Consider the following 19,513-nt stretch of genomic DNA (forward strand, 5'->3'; position numbering starts at 1 on the left):
TACCACCAAAAGAAAGCTCTATTTGTGTGAAAAGGACAAAAATGTTATATGGGTACAATGTTGTATGACTGAGTAAGGCTGCTTTCACATTGGCAGCGGAGGTGCGGTGACGGTATAGCCGCGCTATTTTTAGCCGCTATACCGTCGTATTTACCGCGATATTCGGGCGCTAGCGGTGAGGTTTTAACCCCCGCTAGCGGCCGAAAAAGAGTTAATACCACCCGCATTGCGGGCGGTATTACTGCGGTTTTCCATTGATTTCAATGGGAAAGGCGCGGTATAGGAGCGGTAAACACCCTGCTCCTATACCGCTCCAAAGATGCGGCTAGCAGGACTTTTGGAGCGGTCCTGCTACCGCACCGCTTCAGTGTGAAAGCCTTCGGGCTTTCACATTGAAGCCTGCAGGGCATGATTTTTTCATGCGGTATAGCAGCGCTATATTTAGCGCATGAAAAACGCCTCAATGTGAAAGGGGTCTAATTGTCATTCAAATTGTGAGAGCACCGAAAGCTGAAAATCGGTCTGGTTAGGAAGGGGGTTTAAGTGCCCAGTGGTCAAGTGGTTAAAGACTTTTGGCGGCTCCATACTGTGCAAGCGCTGCGCCTGCACAGTACAGGGCGGCATTATTCGACGGGGGTCATTTCTCGTCACAACATCGGCTCAGCGGAGATCAACGGTACGATCTCCCTCTGAAATAGCGGAGTTCGCTAAACGGATCTACCCCATGTGAAAGGGGCCTTAACACTGAGAAACACTTTTTGAAGGATAAAAAGTGCATTTTATATACCACTATATAAACCAGACCAAAGCGATTAACAAATGAGGAGAATAGAGGGACTTTGTTCCAAATTAGGGACAGTCCCTTGAAAACAGAGACAGTTGGGAGCTATGCTGAACAGCAAGCAGTGCGGAATCCAGTTTATTATATTTAATTTTGCAACACTAGTATATATAAAAAAAGGCAATAAAAAGTTAGTAAGTAGTTTACCATTATTTATTTCTGAATGCATACATTTTTCATTCTTTATTAGGCCATGTCAGTTTGCCTTCATACTAACACACATCCATGTCTGCCATTTAAAAAAAACTGTGTGGCAGACAAAAGCCCTCACTGAATGTAGAGGATCCTGGGCACCTCAAATAATACAATGACGTTCAAAAGTCCAACAGTAAGCCAGACCTTCAGTGCCTTCCTGAAAATACAACCGCTGTACATATTAACCACAGCCCAACATCCTGTCAGCGACCATTAATAACATAAAATACGTGCGCATGCGCCTCCGTGCTCGGCTTTACTGTGTGTCAACGGAGCATGCGCGTCACCACTAATTACTACCTACGCGAGAACTATCGGCTGCTGCGCGGTCCAGTGTGGTGTGTCCCAAGTGATGCCGGTATCGGTAAGTACCGGACGGGTTGGTCAGGCGGTTCCTTATCGGAGTTCTGACTGTGCTCCCGTCCTTCTCTCACACAGTGCAGGCCAATCACCACGAGCTCTAATAATAAGTGCTGGTAATGATGTCATGGAGCTGAACCCCAGGCAATGAATGAGGGCTCGCCAGCCTCCAGTGACACACACACAGGGGCCATTCTCTCTAGCAACCAATAACACACCTTACAGCTGATGCCCCTAGTAACCAATGACATCAGACACTACAGCTGTTGCTCCTAGCAACTAACGATGCCACACTCTGCAGCTGTTGCCCCTAGTAACTAATTACACAGACACTAAAGCTGTTGTTCCAAGCAACCAATGACACCAGACACTACAGCCATTGCTCCTAGCAACCAAAGACACCGGACACTACAGCCGTTGCTCCTAGCAACCAATGACTCCACACTTTACAGCCGTTGCTCCTAGCAACCAATGACACCACACACTACAGCCGTTGCTCCTAGCAACCAAAGACACCGGACACTGCAGCCGTTGCTCCTAGCAATCAAGGACTCCACACTTTACAGCCGTTGCTCCTAGCAACCAATGACACCACACACTACAGCCGTTGCTCCTAGCAACCAAAGACACCGGACACTGCAGCCGTTGCTCCTAGCAATCAAGGACTCCACACTCTACAGCCGTTGCTCCTAGCAAGCAATGACACCAGACACTGCAGCCGTTGCTCCTAGCAACCAATGACACCAGATACTACAGCCGTTGCTCCTAGCAACCAATGACGCCACACACTACAGCCATTGCCCCTAGCAACCTATAATATTGTTTTATTCCTAAGAAAACCAAACAGTTCCGCTTCTTTACTTATACTATCTAAAGCTTGCCATGCACGAGTAGAAGTTCCTTCAACATTTTCCATTTTAACCACTTGCTTACTGGGCACATATACCCCCTTCCTGCCTAGGCAATATTTCGGCTTTCAGCACTGTCACGCTTTGAATGACAATTGCGCGGTCGTGCAACGCTGACCTTCTTTTTTTCCCCACAAATAGAGCTTTCTTTTGGTGGTATTTGATCATCTCTGCGGTTTTTATCTTTTGTGCTAATAACAAAAAAAGAGCGACAATTTTGAAAAAAAAAAAAACACAATATTTTTTACTTTTTGCTATAATAAATATCACAATTTTATTTTTTTAAACAACTTTTTTCCTCCGTTTGGTAAAAAAAAAAAAATCGCAATAAGCGTATGTTGATGGGTTTGCACAAACGTTATAGCTTCTACAAAATAGGGGATAGAATTATTTATTTTAATTTTTTTACTAGTAATGGCGGCGATCTGCGATATTACGGCGGACACATCGGACACTTTTGACACATTTTTGGGACCATTCACATTTATACAGCAAACAGTGCTATGCACTGATTACTGTATAAATGTGACTGGCAGGGAAGGGGTTAACACTAGGGGGCGATGAAGGGGTTAATTGTGTGCCCTGCTAGGTGATTCTTAGAATCAGAATGGCATGGCTGGGCACAGGCACGTACAGGTACATCCCCTTTAAGTGCCCAGCCGTGGATCGCGCTAAACTGACAATTGCGTGCCCGTGCGACATGGCTCCCACCAAAAAAACTTGACGTCCTTTCTTTTTCCCCACAAATAGAGCTTTCTTTTGGTGGTATTTGATCACCTCTGCGATTTTTATTGTTTGCGCAATAAACATAAAAAAAACGTCAATTTTGAAAAAATGCAGTATTTTTCACTTTTTGCTATAATAAATATCCCAAAAAATATATAAAAAAACATATTTTTTTTTTCACAGTTTAGGCCGATATGAATTCTTCTACGTATTTTTGGTAAAAGCGTTTGATTGGTTTGCGCAAAAGTTATAGATTCTACAAAATAGGGGACTGTTTTTTATGGCATTTTTATTAATATTTTTAGTTTTTTACTACTTATGGCAGCAGTCAGCGATTTTTATCATGACTGCGACATTATGGCGGACACATCAGACACTTTTGACACCATTTTGGGACCATTGTAATTTTTACAGCAATCAGTCCTATAAAAATGCACCGATTTACTGTAAAAATGACCCTGGCATTGAGGGAGTTAACCACTAGGTGGCGCTGCAGGGGTTAAGTCAGTACCAATGAGTGATTCTTACTGTTAGGGGGCGTGGCTACACATGACACGTCACTGATGACCGTTCCCGATCACGGGAATATATATGTGAAAGATGTTACGCCGAGTAAGATACCTAACTTGTCACGCTTTAAAATTGCACGCACTCGTGGAATGGCGTCAAACTTCGGTACTTAAAAATCTCCATCTGTGATATATCCTCTACAGTGTATCGTATTTACAAGCTTGATTGGCCTAGTGGGTATATGCCCTTCTGGGTCCAATCTATCCGGTAAGCCCCCTATCATAAGTGGTGGTGGATCTTCTGTCTAGCAATCACCGTTGGATTTTGTCTATTCACCTAGTCACTGGATTCTTCATATATGAACTTTGTTTTATGAACAGTTTTCATTCACTTTTATTTTCTGTCTCCGTCCAGTTTCTTGTCATTAGTATCCATTTATTGGAGGTTTAAGGACTACTACTAATGGTAACACTATCCATTGTCACACGTGGTATTGTTTATTCAATTTATTTATTTAGGAATTCAAATCATTTCTAGCGCTACACTTTTTCCACAATATTTTTTTAGCAAATTGATCTTTCTTGCTGTGTTAGCTGCTCCACTCACACATTATTAGATGGCGCGGTATCTTTTCTTCGTATTTTGTATCTAGCAGGAGCCAATAACTGCGCTGCTATCAATCAAGAGCCGAGAACCCCCGTGGAGAGAGGCTCAAGAGGTGCTTTTTAGGTGCTATTTTTAGCTCTAAAATGCCTGAAATGCTCCTTCAGTGTGAAAGAGGTCTTAAAGTATTTAAAACAAAAGAGTCCGCATGACGGCTACAAAAGTAGAGGTCATCCCGGCATTACTTATGTTTCACCCATGACAGGTTTTCTTTGGTGACTTGTTTTCTTTCAAGTAGTTGTGTTGCTTTTGAATCCTCTACGCTGGAAATTCCTGGGACTGCCTAGCTTGTATTTTAACAGACATCTGTTAGCTTTACACTGTGGCCTTTTAATTATCATGTGGAATTTAAACTTCAGTGAGAGCGATGCGTGTCTCTTCCTTGCAAGGAATGTTTTTTTTTTTGGGTGTGGATAATGCTGTGACCTCTGCTCTAAATACATAATCACGTGGATGAGTTTACATACTTTTGCTGGAGTTCATGTACAAATTTACTTTTGGAACTTTACCTTTCTAAAGATGCATATGAGTTATTTTAGTCGGTCTCTTTCAGAAAAAGTCAGCAGTTGCAAATACTGTTTAGGCATTTTCCTGTCCAGGAATCCAGTGGTGTCCTCACCCAAGCCGATTTTTCAATCAGCTATCAGGTACTGCCCCTGCCATCTTGACTAAGGGAAAACTGCAGTGAAGCCTTGTGACTCTACAGTTGGTTTCCTACTGCACATGCGTGAAGGGTGTTAGAACAATTGCCCACTCATTCAAAACAAACAAAAAAATGGTTTTATATATAGTTTAAGTGATTCTGTTTTAAAGTGGCATTAAACTCAAAAGTATTTTATTATATTGCAGCTTACGAAATCTTAGATGTGACGGCTGCATTTGTTTTTTTAGTTTTTTTTAGGCTTTCTTTGCTTTATTTTTATCTGGAAATCCAGCCAGTAAGTCTGTTGTTTTTAAACAGCTGTTCTGCAGATGCTAGCAGTATTAGAGTGTTGAGACAAACAACTTGCCCCTGACAGGGGTGATTACAATGGCCATCTTTTATTTATGTAAAGCCTTTATCCCAAAAGGAGAAATGTTTGCTGTAACTGCTTATACAGTGTAAGCTAGAAATCAGCGGCAATTTGTCAGTGTATATAAATCTGTTAATACATCTAATGCCGCGTACACACCATCACTTTATGTGATGAAAAAAAATGACGTTTTTAAAAACGTCACTTTAATTGACTGTGTGTGGGGGAAAACGTAGTTTTATGTCTTGTAAAAAACGACCAAATAAAATTGAAGCATGCTTCAATTTTATGTGTCGTTTTTCAAAAGTGCACTTTTTACTTCACAGAAATTGACCGTGTGTAGCAAAAAACGTCGTTTTCTAAGACGTTTTTTCATCCACGCATGCCCAGAAGCTACTTATGAAGCAAGCTTCAATGGTAAAACGTGGTGGAACGTAACCTCACTTTGCAAGATCATTGTGAGAAAACGATGGTGTGTAGGCAACTTCGTCTTTGAAAATTGAAGTTTCAAAAACGTCATTTTTTACTTCACAGAAAGTGTCGTTTTTTTTCATCACATAAAGTGATGGTGTGTACGGGGCATAAAACCACCTCCCCCCGATTAATGCTGCTGTCCAAAGGTGTCTCTGTTGCTCCAGATTGGGGGCACTCTAACAGAAGGTGCATTATTGGCCATTTCACCAAGTAAAAATTAAGGGAGGAAAAAGCCTAAAAAAAAGCAAATACAGCCGCCACATCTAATAATTGGTAAGATCCAATATATTACATTTTTGGTTTTGGGTTCATTACCAGGGTGTTCATTTCCCTAAGTGTTCCAGTCTTGCCACTGACTAGTTTCACACGTTTTGTCCTCCAATCATTCTTAAAGGGTCACTAAAGGAATTTTTTTTTTTAGCTAAATAGCTTCCTTTACCTTGCTGCAGTCCTGGTTTCATGTCCTCAGTGTTCGTTTTTGCTTTGATGTTGCTGTAAATCCTCTCTGTTCTGGACACTTCCTGGTTGCCTGTTTCCTGATAACCACAGTACTGGGAGATTTCTCACGGTGGTCACTAATCAAGGAGGTGTGATTACTGTGTGTAAAACGAAACTGGATTGGTGCTGAGGAGTTTTAGACAAAGTATCACTGCTCTCTATTGGCTGACTGCCCTCTAGTGGCTCTCTGTACATCAGAGAACCAGCAAACAATAGCAAAAACGAAACTACACTGCAGGCACATTATATGATTGTTTTTTTATCAATTTTTAATCATTTTTAAAAGGAATCAGTTAACTATTATGTCTCTATGCCCTGTAAACAGTCATTTCAGCTAAAAAAACTTTTTTCCTTTAGTGACCCTTTAACCATGCTATAATGGCTTGTTCCCCAGTGATTGTTAATCCCTGAGCACCTTCAGGAACCTTCCACTTTTTTTTTATTAAAATGTGTTCACAGTACCCAAGCAAAACAAGTCAGTCTGTTCCATTCAGTTCTCAGTACCTGTAATGGGATCAAAGGGCCAGATTCACAGATGAAATACGCCGGCGTATCTACTGATACGCCGGCGTATTTTCAAATTTCCCACGTCGTATCTTTAGTTTGAATCCTCAAACAAAGATACGACAGCATTTGAGTAAGATCCGACAGGCGTACGGCTTTGTACGCCTTCGGATCTTAGGATGCAATACTTCGGCGCCCGCTGGGTGGAGTTTGCGTCGTTTTCCGCGTCTGGTATGCTAATTAGCTGTTTACGGCGATCCACGAAGCTACGCGCGCTCGTCGCATTCTCTTACGTCGGCTTTTCCAGTCGTAAAGTTACGGATGCTATTTTAATGGCTTATATTTAGACTAGCCATGTTAAAGTATGGCCGTCGTTCCCGCGTCGAATTTTGAATTTTTTTTTTGCGTAAGTCGTCCGGGAATAGGAAAGGACGTAACTAGGGTTGTCCCGATACCACTTTTTTAGGACCGAGTACAAGTACCGATACTTTTTTTCATGTAGTCGCCGATACCGAATACCGATACTTTTTTTAAATGTCATGTGACAGTTTTCAAACCACAATACAGACTAAGGATATTTTCTTTAGAATTATGAAGAACTCTAACTCAAGACATTATAAAAGAATAAAAATGAGTAAAAATGAATAAAAATGTTTTATTTGCTTGTCACGCAGTAGTAAAAAACTCAAAGAATTTTCATAGAACATGTTGATAAATACAAAAAAAGTATTCTATTTAGGTATCGGGAGCATTTGCGCGAGTACGAGTACTCCCGCAAATACTCGGTATCGGTCCCGATACCGATACTAGTATCGGTATCTGGACAACCCTAGACGTAACGCACGTCGCCGTTCAAAAAATTATGTCGGTGCAACGTCATTTCGCGCAAAGCACGGCGGGAAATTACAAAACGGAGCATGCGCAGTACGTTCGGCGCGGGAACGCGCCTAATTTAAATGATACACGCCTCATTTGAATTAGGCGGGCTTGCGCCGGATGGATTTACGCTACGCCGCCGGAAGTTTACAGGCAAGTGCTTTGTGAATCAAGCACTTGCGCTGAAAACTTGCGGCGGTGTAACGTAAATGGGATACGTTACCCCGCCGGAATTGTACATGAATCTGGCCCAAAGTATTTATTTAGAAACTAAAATTGCTTAGACTTCAGGTCCAGGGCATCTGGATGCAGGACTTATCTGTTTTAGATGCATGCACATCATGGTGAGTTGGTTATTTTTTACCGAGCAATACACCAGAGTTCCTCAGAGGTCCTTATTCTGCCAACCATGCACCAAGGTGTCTCCACTGTAAAGACTTTGCCAGCCTCTCTGGCTTGGGGGTGAGTGTTTTGGCTTCTTGTCTGTATGTGGCCAGTGAATGTAGGAGGATTGCAAGCTGTTGAATAACCTGCTGGAGATTCATGCTTAAACTTCATAAGCTGTAAGGATTTTTATTCTGTTGGTGTTTGTTATCCCCAGTATACATCCTAGTTTGCTGTTGTGTGTTTTAGTTATTTTTTTTAATCTGAATGTCTTTTGTAGTTCTAAAAAGTTGACTTTGAATTATGTGTGCTGTAGCATGCAACACATGTGCTATCTGCAACTTGCTGTTACAGACTTGCAAGACTGGTTCTCATGTTTGCTGCCTCTTATGCGAAAGTTTCAAGCTAGTCAAATATGAACAGGAAACACATTTCTTCAGTTTCTGCGGGGGTAAATTGCCATGATTTTCTGTATTTGTCTAAGGCCGGGTACTAACGAGCAAACATGTACGATGAAACCGGTCCGTCGGACCGTTTTCACCGTACATGCCTGCCAGAGGGCTTCTGTACGATGGCTGTACTAACCATCGTACAGAAGTCCGCGCGTAAACAATACGCGGGGCGTGTCCGCGTCGTCGTCGTCGCCGCGGGCGGGCCTGCCATTTAAAGGCTTCCACGCATGTGTCGAAGTCATTCGACGCATGCGAGGGACGGCGGGCGCTCGGACATGTACGGTAGGTCTGTACTGACGACCATACATGTCCGAGCGGGCAGGATTCCAGCGGACGGTTTTAAAACACGTCCAGGAATATTTGTCTGCTGGGAAAAGGCCCGGCGGGCAAATGTTTGCTGGAATTCGGCCCGCTCGCGCCTACACACGACCGAACATGTATGCTGAAACTGGTTCGCGGACCAGTTTCAGCATACATGTTTGGTCATGTGTACGGGGCCTAAGGGCCGTTCACACTTTGGCATTGAGCTGCCTTGGGTAGCCTTGCCCACTGCAGTCCCATCATAAATACAATGCAATTTTCCTTGTCTGATATGAAATTGGTTAACTTCACTGCGTTGCAGTGCAGTACTCCTTTCCGCATAGCCATGTACTGCCGCTGTGTTGAATAGAACTGAATAAACAACGCCAGAAAGTTCTGCGAAAATACATTTAACAGTGCGATGCTGTTCTACCCCACTGTTTCTCCATTGTGTTGGCGATGCCAAAAAGAACCAGGCACGTTGTTGCATATTTTTTGGTCGTGGCTTAGTGTACAACCCTTCTGGGAAGATGTTGCACCAACTAGAAATAAAGCGTTACTGGATCTACTGATTACCAACAATACAGACCTGATCACCAATGTGGACATACGGGGGAAATATAGGTAACAGAGATCACAGGTCAATTGGCTTCAGTATAAATCACACAAATAGGAAACATAAGTGGAATACAAAGACACTGAATTTCAAAAGGGCCAACTTCCCTAAACTACATAGCTAGAAGGCATAAATTGGGATAAAATCTTAGGAACAAAAAAAACGGATGAGAGATGGGTTTGCTTTAAAAGCATATTAAATAAGGGCATTAGCCAATGCATCCCATTGGGTAATACATTTTAAAAGAGCGAGCAAATGTCCTGGATGGCTTAACTCCAATGTAAAAATGCATATAAAAGCAAAAGACAAGGCCTTCAAAAAATACAAGGTTGAGGGATCATCAACAGCTTTCAGACTTTATAAAGAATGCAACAAGAAATGTAAGGGTGCAATTAGGGCGGCTTAGATAGAATATGAAAGACACATAGCGGAGGAGAGTAAAATAAATCCCCAGAAAGGAGGACAGACCATATTGGCCCCATAAAGAATAAGGAAGGACATCTGGTTACAAAGGATGGGGAGATGGCGATAGTATTGAATTTATTCTTCTCCTCAGCATTCATAAGGGAATCAGTGGGCTTCGGTAACCAAAACTGCAGTGTCTATCGTCATGACACATCACAGGAAGCACCTCCATGGTTAACAGAGGACAGAATTAAAATTAGACTATGGAAACTTAACATTTATAAATCACCGGGACCAGATGGCTTGCACCCGAGGGTACTTGGGGAACTCGGTCAAGTAATTGCCAGACCATTGTTCCTAATTTTTACTGACCATCTACTGGCTGGAATGGTACCAGCGGATTGGAGAAAAGTCAGTGTAGTACCAATATTTAAAAAGGGCCCAAAATACATCCCTTGGATTTAGACCAGTTAGCCCAACATCAATAGTATGTAAGCTCTTGAAGGGGATGATGAGGGACTATAAACAAGATTTAAGTAATGAGAACAGTATAATTTAGCAGTAATCGGCATGGATTCGTGAAGAATCGTTCTTACCAATCTATTAACCTTCTATGAGGAGGTGAGTTTCTATCTAGATAAAGAAAGGCCCGTAGACGTGGTGTATCTGGATTTTGCAAAACCATTTGACACAGTTCCCTATAAACGTTTACTGTACAAAGTAAGGTCTGTTGGCATGGATTGAAAACTGTCTATAAGAGCGAGTTCAGAGAGTGGTGATTAATGGAGTTTTTGGAATAGTCAGTGGTGGGGTTCCCCATGGTTCTGTTCTGGGACCAATCCTGTTTAATTTGTTCTTGAACGACATGGAGGATATGGTAAGCAGTGCAATCTCTGTATTTGCGGACGATACTAAGCTAAGCAGGGCAATAATTTCTCTGCAGGATGTGGAAACCTTGCAAGAAGATCTGAACAAATTAATGGGGTGGGTAACTACATGGCAAATGAGGTTGAATGTAGAAAAAACAATAATTCTTCTGCTCTAGAAGACTCTGGTCCGGCCGCACCTGGAGTATGCTGTCCAGTTCTGGGAACCAGTCCTCAGGAAGGATGTACTGGAAATGGAGAGAGTACAAAGAAGGGCAACAAAGTTAATAAAGGGTCTGGAGGATATTAGTCATGAGGAAAGGTTGCAAGCATTGAACTTATTCTCTCTGGAGACGAGACGCTTGAGAGGGGATATGATTTCAATTTACAAATACCATACTGGTGACCCCACAATAGGGATACGACTTTTTTCACGGAAGGGAGTTTAACAATACATGTTGCCACTCATTAAAATGAGAATAAAAGAGGTTGAACCTTAAACTACGTAGAAGGTTCTTTACTGTAAGAGTGGCAAGGTTGTGGAATTCCCTTCTGCAGGCATAAAATGCATTAAGGTGAAAAAACATGTACCTTTACAACCCCTTTAATGCAGCCAAGGTGTGTAAAAATGGAAACACATTTACCCCCCCGGTCAATTGGTCAGTGGATAGCTGTGGTTAACGATATCAATGATATGGAACGCCTAACAGCGGCCATGAAACGCAAGGAGGAAAAATTTCACAAAATGTGCTATTATTGACACGACTTTCATTGTTGCCTATCCCCTTGATATGTATGGCTCAGGCCCAGTGGTGATTGATTGTTTGGTATCCTTTGGCTTCTTGGGTGAGCACCAGCTGCTGCACCAATTCCTTGCTTTTCGTCTTCCCTTTTTTTCGCACACCATTCCTCTCTGATCCCCCATCTATGTCCTAATTTTAGGTTTTATAGGAAAAAAAAAGAATGCACGCTCTTGTGGCTTAAGCTTGCATGGGTCAGACCCCTGTTTACACACTAGTATTACATGTTCTTGCATTGTAAGTTATAGGGGTCTTGTTCGGAACTAACATTTTCTATGTAATTGGATTCCCCAAAAATCCCCCATTAGTAAGCCCCCCCCCCTACAAAACACTTAACAGTTATTACATTTGTGACATTTCTTAAGGTTTAAGAGATATGACTGATTGAATCATGGAGCTGACTTCCTGTAAATTAAAAAAATGCATCTTTTCTGGCAGGGAGGATCTCTTAGAACAGTGATTGCGTAATATCCTCTTCTCTCTCTAACTGCAATCAACCTACATTTTCCATGAATCTTTGGGATGGGAGTGAATGTGGGAGGTACACTAGGCTTGTATATGTACGGTAAATATAAACTCGCCCACTTAAACATAACCATACACACTTTTTTCACACCTGCCTCTAGGGCAGAGCCTTTTGGCTAGGACCAGAGGAATTTTTGATTCCTGGCCGAAGGGTCGGCCATTGTATCACACAATGGCCACTTTTTACTTCTCCCATCTTCCTTCTTCCCACTTTCTTTCTATTTATCCCTGTGTTCGTCACTTTTATGTATTTTTTTTGTTGGTTGTTACACGTGTTGTCACAGTGTGATAAGTAGGGTGTATGTCCTTGGGCCTGCCCGGAATGTCTTGGGAAGGGATGGACATGGCCTTCTGGCTTAGTTCGCCCTCTTTGATGGGGTCTCCCTTCGGGGGAGCCCCACCAAGTACTTGGGTGGGTCTGTTTCGGAAGACCCTCCAGAGAAAGGGGTCCGTCTGGTTTTGGCCAGATGGACCAAGTGAGTACCTCAGTCCCTGTCAGAAGCCTAACGCTCCGGGGGGTCCCCTGTGGAGGACAGTGTAACGCCCATTGCACGTTTTGTGTCACTCTTTATGTGTGTGCACATTTTTTGGCACCGGGTGGATTTTTTGGGTGTGTTTCACACGCCAAAACTTCAACATAAATCACACCCCTCATTCTGCAGCCAGCAAGCCATACTTAACACACATACTTAACACACAGTATGATAGGTTACAACTCCTTATGAATGTAAAGCATGTCTGTTCTCTCCCGTCCAGCCACAACAGGAGATGATCATATTGCCCTTACTTTATGTAATCATTACTGAACTGTAGACACATCCCATAACTATATATTATACACACTGTACTCTACTGTAATTCAGCATTAGAAATATTGCTCCTGCTGCAGCTTTGAGATCGTTCTAACAGCAATCAGTGGCCCCCCAGTGCAGCTCATCAGCCCCCCCCCAGTGCATAGCGGGATCGTTGGCACGAATCACTGCATGAGACAGCATGGATCTCCTGGCTGTGACAGGTATTGTAGTCGAGAACACCGATCACTGTAATCTCCAGCAGTATTGGCACAGTGTGCTGTCAATCACAATGCCAGCGGGAGATTACCGGTCATCTGATAACTATCAGGCTATGCACAGAGATGGGAGGGGGGGGCGGTGGAGGGGCGGAGACTGGCGCAGAGCAGAGGAGGACACCACCTTCATGGGCTGCACAGACTAGGGGATGAGACCTCTCTGCCCACAACAGGAAATGGAACTCCCTGCTCGCTGTGGATTGACCTATAACTGGGCGTGTCAGACCGCTAGCTGAGCTTAGGAGAGGAATAGAAGCCTTTTTTTCAGCAAGTTCAGCAGGCTATTGCAGAGGAACTACAGAGCTCAGAAGAACATGGATGGCAAAGTTGGTGAAAGTAGGTCAGCAACAAGGACCTGGGAAAAAGTTTTTGCCCAGTTTTGCTTTAACCACTTCCCGTCTGGCCTATAGCCGAGCAGTGGTTCAGTTATCCTGACTGGGCATTATATGACATCCAGCACGCACGGCGATCGGTGGTGCGGTGTGCCGGTCTGACACACCTCTACAACGATCTCGGTAAAGAGCCACCGATCTCGTGCAAAAGTTCATTTATTTCACTAATGCAACTTAAAAGGTGGAACTAATATATGAGATAGACTCATTACATGCAAAGCAAGATAGTTCAAGCCTTGATTTGTCATAATTGTGATGATTATGGCGTACAACTCATAAAAATCACAAATCCACAATCTCAAAGTATAAGCATGCATATGTACTCAGTACTTGGTTTGGGCCCCTTTTGCAGCAATTACTGCCTCAATGTGGCGTGGCATGGAAGCTATCAGCCTGTGGCACTGCTGAGGTGTTATGGAAGACCAGGATGCTTCAATAGCGGCCTTCAGCTCTTCTACATTGTTCGGTCTCATGTCTCATCTTTCTCTTGGCAATGCCCCATAGATTCTCTATGGGGTTCAGGTCAGGCGAGTTTACTGGCCAATCAAGCATCCCATGGTCATTGAGCCAGGTTTTGGTGCTTTTGGCAGTGTGGGCAGGTGTCGAGTCCTGCTGGAAAATGAAGTCGGCATCCCTATAGAGCTTGTCTGTGGAATAAGGTGACCAGATTTTTAAAATGAAATACAGGGGGGCTTATTTTTTCTTTACTAGTAATGGCAACAATCAGCAACTCTCTGCCCGTCGCCGCCCGCCTCATAGCCTCTCAAGTCTTACTCTTCGGGCCCCGGTTACTACTGGATGGGAAGCGGAGGAAGATCACTCCGCCAGGGAAGGCAAGGAGGTAGGCAGGTGGCTGGCCAGGATTTGAGCCAAGGCAGAAGAACATGCAAGCGAAGCTGAATGGGCATGCGCCCGAAACTGAAGAAATATTCCCTCCGCGCCGACCAGCACATGATCATCAGAAAGGGGCACAGATAGTGGGAAAAATACAACCCCCCATATGCTAGTAGGCATGGAGGAGTGGAGGGTGTGTAATTCAAAAAAAAAATATTTTAATTCTGCACTGACTGTCTTTGAAATTGCCACTGCCCCCTATTAAATCCAATCTGGGGACAAAACCAGGGACAGACTTGGTCCAGGGACAGTGTCCTCAATCAAGGGACTGTCCCCTGAAACTGGGGATGTCTGGTCACCCTACTGTGGAAGGAAGCATGAAGTGCTCCAAAATCTCCTGGTAGACAGCTGTTTTAACCCCGGACTTAATGAAGCACAATGGACCAACACCAGTAGATGACATGGCTCCCCAAATCAACACAGACTGTGAAAACTTCACACTGGACCTCAAGCATCTTGCAGTGTGTGCCTCTCCATTCTTCCTCCATACTCTGGGTCCTTGTCTTCCAAATGAGATTATCAGAAAAGAGGACTTTGGACCACTGAGCACCAGAGCAGGTCTGTTTTTCTTTAGCCCAGGTAAGACACTTCTGACGTTGTTTGTTGTTCAGGGGTGGCTTGACAAGAGGAATACGATATTTGAAGCCCATGTCCAGGATCTGTCTGTGTGTGGTGTGGCTCTTGATGCACTGATTCCAGCCTCAGTCAATTCCTTGTGAAAGTCCCCAACACTTTTGAATGGCCTTTTCCTGACAATCCTCTCCAGGCTGCGGTCATCCCTGCTGCTTTTGCACCTTTTTCTTCAACACTTTTCCCTTCCACATAACTTTCCATTAATGTGCTTTGATACAGCACTTTGGGAACATCCAACTTCTTTTGCAATTACCTTTTGAGGCTTTCCCTCCTTATGGAGGGTGTCAATGATGGTTTTCTGCACAACTGTCAGGTCAGCAGTCTTTCCCATGATTGTGATTCCTACTGAACCAGACTGAGAGACCATTTAACCACTTCCATACTGGTCACTTACGCACCTTCCTGCCCAAGCCAATTTTTAGCTTTTAGCGCTGTCGCAATTTGAATGACAATTGCGCGGTCATGCTACACTGTACCTAAACAATTTTTTTTATAATTTTGTTCCCACAAATAGAGCTTTATTTTGGTGGTATTTGATAACCTCTGCGGTTTTTATTTTTTGCCCAACAACTAAAAAAAGACCGAAAATTTAGAATTTTTTTCTGTAATTTTTTTTTTTTTTTAAAGAAGTAATTTTTCTTCAATTACGGGAACTGATATGGCAGGACTGATGGGCACAGATGAGGTGGCACTGATGGGCACCGATGAGGTGGTACTAATAGGCGGCACTCACGGGTGGCACAGATGGGCACTGGGCATGGATGGGCACTGATGGACCCTGAGGGGTGTCACTGATGGCATTGCTGGGCATCACTTATTTACAAATTTTTCACAGTGCTCATGTTGCCAGTTAGTGCCCATTTGTGGGCACTGATTGGCATCTATTGTAATTTTTTTTTTTTTTTTACATGTGGATGGCCACGGGGGATGTACCTGGCCATCCACATGTTCCCCCCCTTCCCTGGTGGTCCTGGTGTCTTCCCTGGTGGTCCAGTGTGGGCATCCGAGGGGGGCTGCGCTGATAAACAGTGCGAACCCCCCCCTGTCAGTAGAGCCGCCGATCGGCTCTCCTTTACTTGCGTCGATCGTGGCTCTTCCTGTTTACATCGTGATCAGCCATGATTGGACACGGCTGATCACGTGGTAAAGAGCCTCCGCCGGAGGCTCTTTACTGAGATCGGAGATGCAGGGTGTCAGACTGATACCCCGCATCACCGACCGCTGCTCTGCGCGCGCCGGCATGTTATCCTGCAGGACGTCAATGGATGTCCAGTCATGACCGGGCGGGAAGTGGTTAAAGGCTCAGGAACCCTTTGCAGGTGTTATGGCTTAATTAGCTGATTAGAGTGGGACACTTTGGGCCAGATTCAGGTACATTTGCGGCGGCGTAACGTATTTACGTTACACCGCCGCAAGTTTTACGGGCAAGTACTTGATTCACAAAGCACTTGCCTGTAAAGTTGCGGCGGCATAGCGTAAATCCCTCCGGCGCAAGCCCGCCTAATTCAAATGGGGCGTGGATCATTTAAATTAGGCACGTTCCCGCGCCGAACCTACTGCGCATGCTCCGTTTTGAAATTTCCCGCCGTGCTTTGCGCGAAATGACGTTGCACCGACGTCATTTTTTTGAACGTCGACATGAGTTACGTCTTTTCCTATTCACGGACGACTTGCGCAATAAAAAAAAATATTTAAATTCGACGCGAGAACGACGGCCATACTTTAACATGGCAGGTCTATCTATACGCCACCAAACAGCAGCTTTAACTATACGCCGGGAAAAGCCGACTAGCGACGACGTAAGAGAATGCGACGGCTGCGCGTACCTTCGTGAATCGCCGTAAAAAGCTAATTAGCATACCCGACGCCGAAAACAACGCAAACTCCACCCAGCGGGTGCCGAAGTATTACACCTACGATTCGAAGGCGTACGAAGCCGTACGCCTGTCGGATTGAAGCCAAAAGCCGTCGTATCTTGGTTTGAGGGTTCAAACTAAAGATACGACGCGGCAAATTTGAAAGTACACCGGAGTATCAGTAGATACTCTGGCGTATTTCTTCTGTGAATCTGGCCCTTTGAGTCTAAAGTATTGCACTCTTTCACAATATTCTAATTTTCTGAGATTGTGAATTTGGGGTTTTCATGAGCTGTAAGCCACAATCATCCCAATTAGTTCAAGCCCTGATTTGTCATATCTCATGTCAGTTTCACCTTTTAAGTTGCATTAGTGAAATTTAATGAACTTTTGCTGAATATTCAAATTTTTCGAGTATCACCTGTATATGTTAGCCAGGTATAGGATTTTGCTATTAAGAGACATTTTCAAATACACTGGTGCGTTTTTGATGCATTTTGCTACATTCCAGGTACGTTCCACATGGAAAAAATGCAACATGTTCTAATTTTGTTGATTGGACTGGAAGGCACTGCACTGGCGTGAATTAGAGCCATTTGAATCAATGGTAAACACCGTCCATGCATTTTTTTTCACTGGACTGCATCTGATTTGAACCAGCCAGGGCCGGCCATATGATGGGACCGGGTGGTACCATGGGTACCAGGCAGCACTTTTAGGGGGGCAGCATACTGATGCCCACCAGCCTGTTCCGCCAGCTCCGTTACCCAAATAAAATTCATGTCCTTTTTTTTCCACAAATAGAGCTTTCTTTTGGTGATATTTGATCACCTCTGCGGTTTTTATTTTTTGTGCTATAAATATATATATTTTTTGACTTTTTGCTATAATAAATATCCCCATAATTTAGAAAAATAAACTTATTTTCTTCAGTTAAGGCCAATATGTATTCTTCTACATATTTTTGGTACCAAAAAAAAACACAATTAGCGTACATTGATTAGTTTGTGCAAAAGACATTGTGGCTGCCGGCAATTCACAGGTCCCCTTATACTCCTGGATACATGTATAGAGCCATGGCAGGTCCTTTTATACGCCTATATGCATGTACAGAGCCATGACAGGCCATCTTTATACATCTATAGAGCCATGACAGGCCCTCGTTATACTCCTTAATACATGTATAGAGCCATGACAGGTCCTCTTTATACTCCTATATACATTTATAGAGTCATGGCAGGTCCTCTTTATATTCCTTTACATGTAAAGAGTCTTGACAGGTCCTCTATATACATGTATAGAGCCATGACAGGTCCTATTTATACTCCTATACATGTATAGAGCCATGACAGGTCCTCTTTATACTTCTTTATACATGTATAGAGCCATGACGGGTCCCCTTTAGTTATCATGATATAAAATAATGAATGTGGAGGCCTTTTGGTTGGCGTGATTTTTTTTCGGGGGGGGGGGCAGCATTTCATTCTTGGTCCCAGGCAGCACAATGTCTTGGGCCGGCACTGGAACCAGCCCTGAATAAGCACTACCGTTTCCTTTTTGTGTTTTTGAGCATATATCTTTTTTGCAACTTACTAGCCGATGAAAGCTCAGGGTTTTATGATACTTTATTTTATTACAGTTTTTTCTTTTTTTGTTTCATAATAGCTTTGGACTGAAGAACTTCCACAATGGCAGAAGCCCACCAGGCTGTGGCATTCCAGTTTACAGTTACACCAGAAGGTATTGACCTTCGATTAAGCCATGAGGCTCTTAAACAGGTTTACATCTCCGGGCTCCGATCCTGGAAGAAGAAGATCGCTCGCCTCAGGGTAAGCAATGTGGCATGACTTTTGTGTTGTGTGTCTGTTCCAGCAACTTTGTTTCTGCAATTTAAAAAGAAGCAGTCATAGCATGCCTTACCTAGAAACCTGATTTGATAATGATGTTCCTAGGCTTAATGTACATGGGGTGTTTTAAAACGTATCCTGAACAATTTTACTTGACAGATTGTAACCGATGTTTAAAAACGTCTGTTTTGCAGTGTTTGCATTTTTAGAAGTTTTTTTTTTTTTTTCAAATACAGGTACTCCTCACTTAACGACCAGGTTCCATACCAACAACCAGGTCGTTAAACAAATTGGTTGTTAACCACTTAAGCGCTGGCCAAAGACCAGGCCACTTTTTGCGATTCGGCACTGCGTCGCTTTAACTGACAATTGCACGGTCATGCAACGTGGCTCCCAAACAAAATTGACGTTCTTTTTTTCCCACAAATAGAACTTTCTTTTGGTGGTATTTGATCACCTCTGCAGTTAAAATTTTTGTATATGTGCACTGCACCTCACATCTCCCCTGCTGTTGTTTGACGGGGCTTTTTATTTCTTAGTTTTCTCATGTACAATGAGAGAACACTGGGTGGGAACCCAAAATCAGCTCCTCCCATTATGTATACACCCACTGGCTACAGAGGAACAGTGTCCCTCCCAGGAAGTGATGTCACTAACTTTCAGGAACCACACCCACTTGCTGATTCTACTCTCAGAAGGAAGTAGAATTAAAGTCATGTGACAGCACTGGATACTGCAAAATAAAGGTAGATTGCAGGGGAGAAATGTAAGTGTTGGACTTACACTTTAAGCATTCTTTTTTTTAAATCAGAAAAGTTTTTATTTTTTGAAAAAAAAGGCAGTACAAAATACAAGACATGTACAGTGCACATAAATGACCCAAAAGAAACAAGGGCCACACAGGAT

At 43.4% G+C, this 19,513-nt stretch overlaps 1 protein-coding gene across 3 annotated transcripts in view; it reads left to right on the plus strand.

The window, feature by feature from the left end:
• Positions 1-19,513, plus strand: part of LOC120916530 (carnitine O-palmitoyltransferase 1, liver isoform-like) — a 149,094-nt gene that overhangs the window by 30,516 nt on the left and 99,065 nt on the right. For 2 of the 3 annotated variants that reach the window (XM_040327554.1, XM_040327556.1), the window contains exons 1-2: positions 1,296-1,400; positions 18,426-18,589. In XM_040327554.1, the coding sequence (XP_040183488.1) occupies positions 18,449-18,589 (141 nt within the window). In that variant the 5' untranslated portion in view covers positions 1,296-1,400; positions 18,426-18,448. Of the gene's footprint in view, positions 1-1,295; positions 1,401-18,425; positions 18,590-19,513 lie in introns of those variants that run through there. The other variant, XM_040327555.1, reaches the window with a different exon arrangement.

This window comes from Rana temporaria, chromosome 10 (assembly GCF_905171775.1).
Source record: "Rana temporaria chromosome 10, aRanTem1.1, whole genome shotgun sequence".
Taxonomy (NCBI): Eukaryota; Metazoa; Chordata; class Amphibia; order Anura; family Ranidae; genus Rana; species Rana temporaria.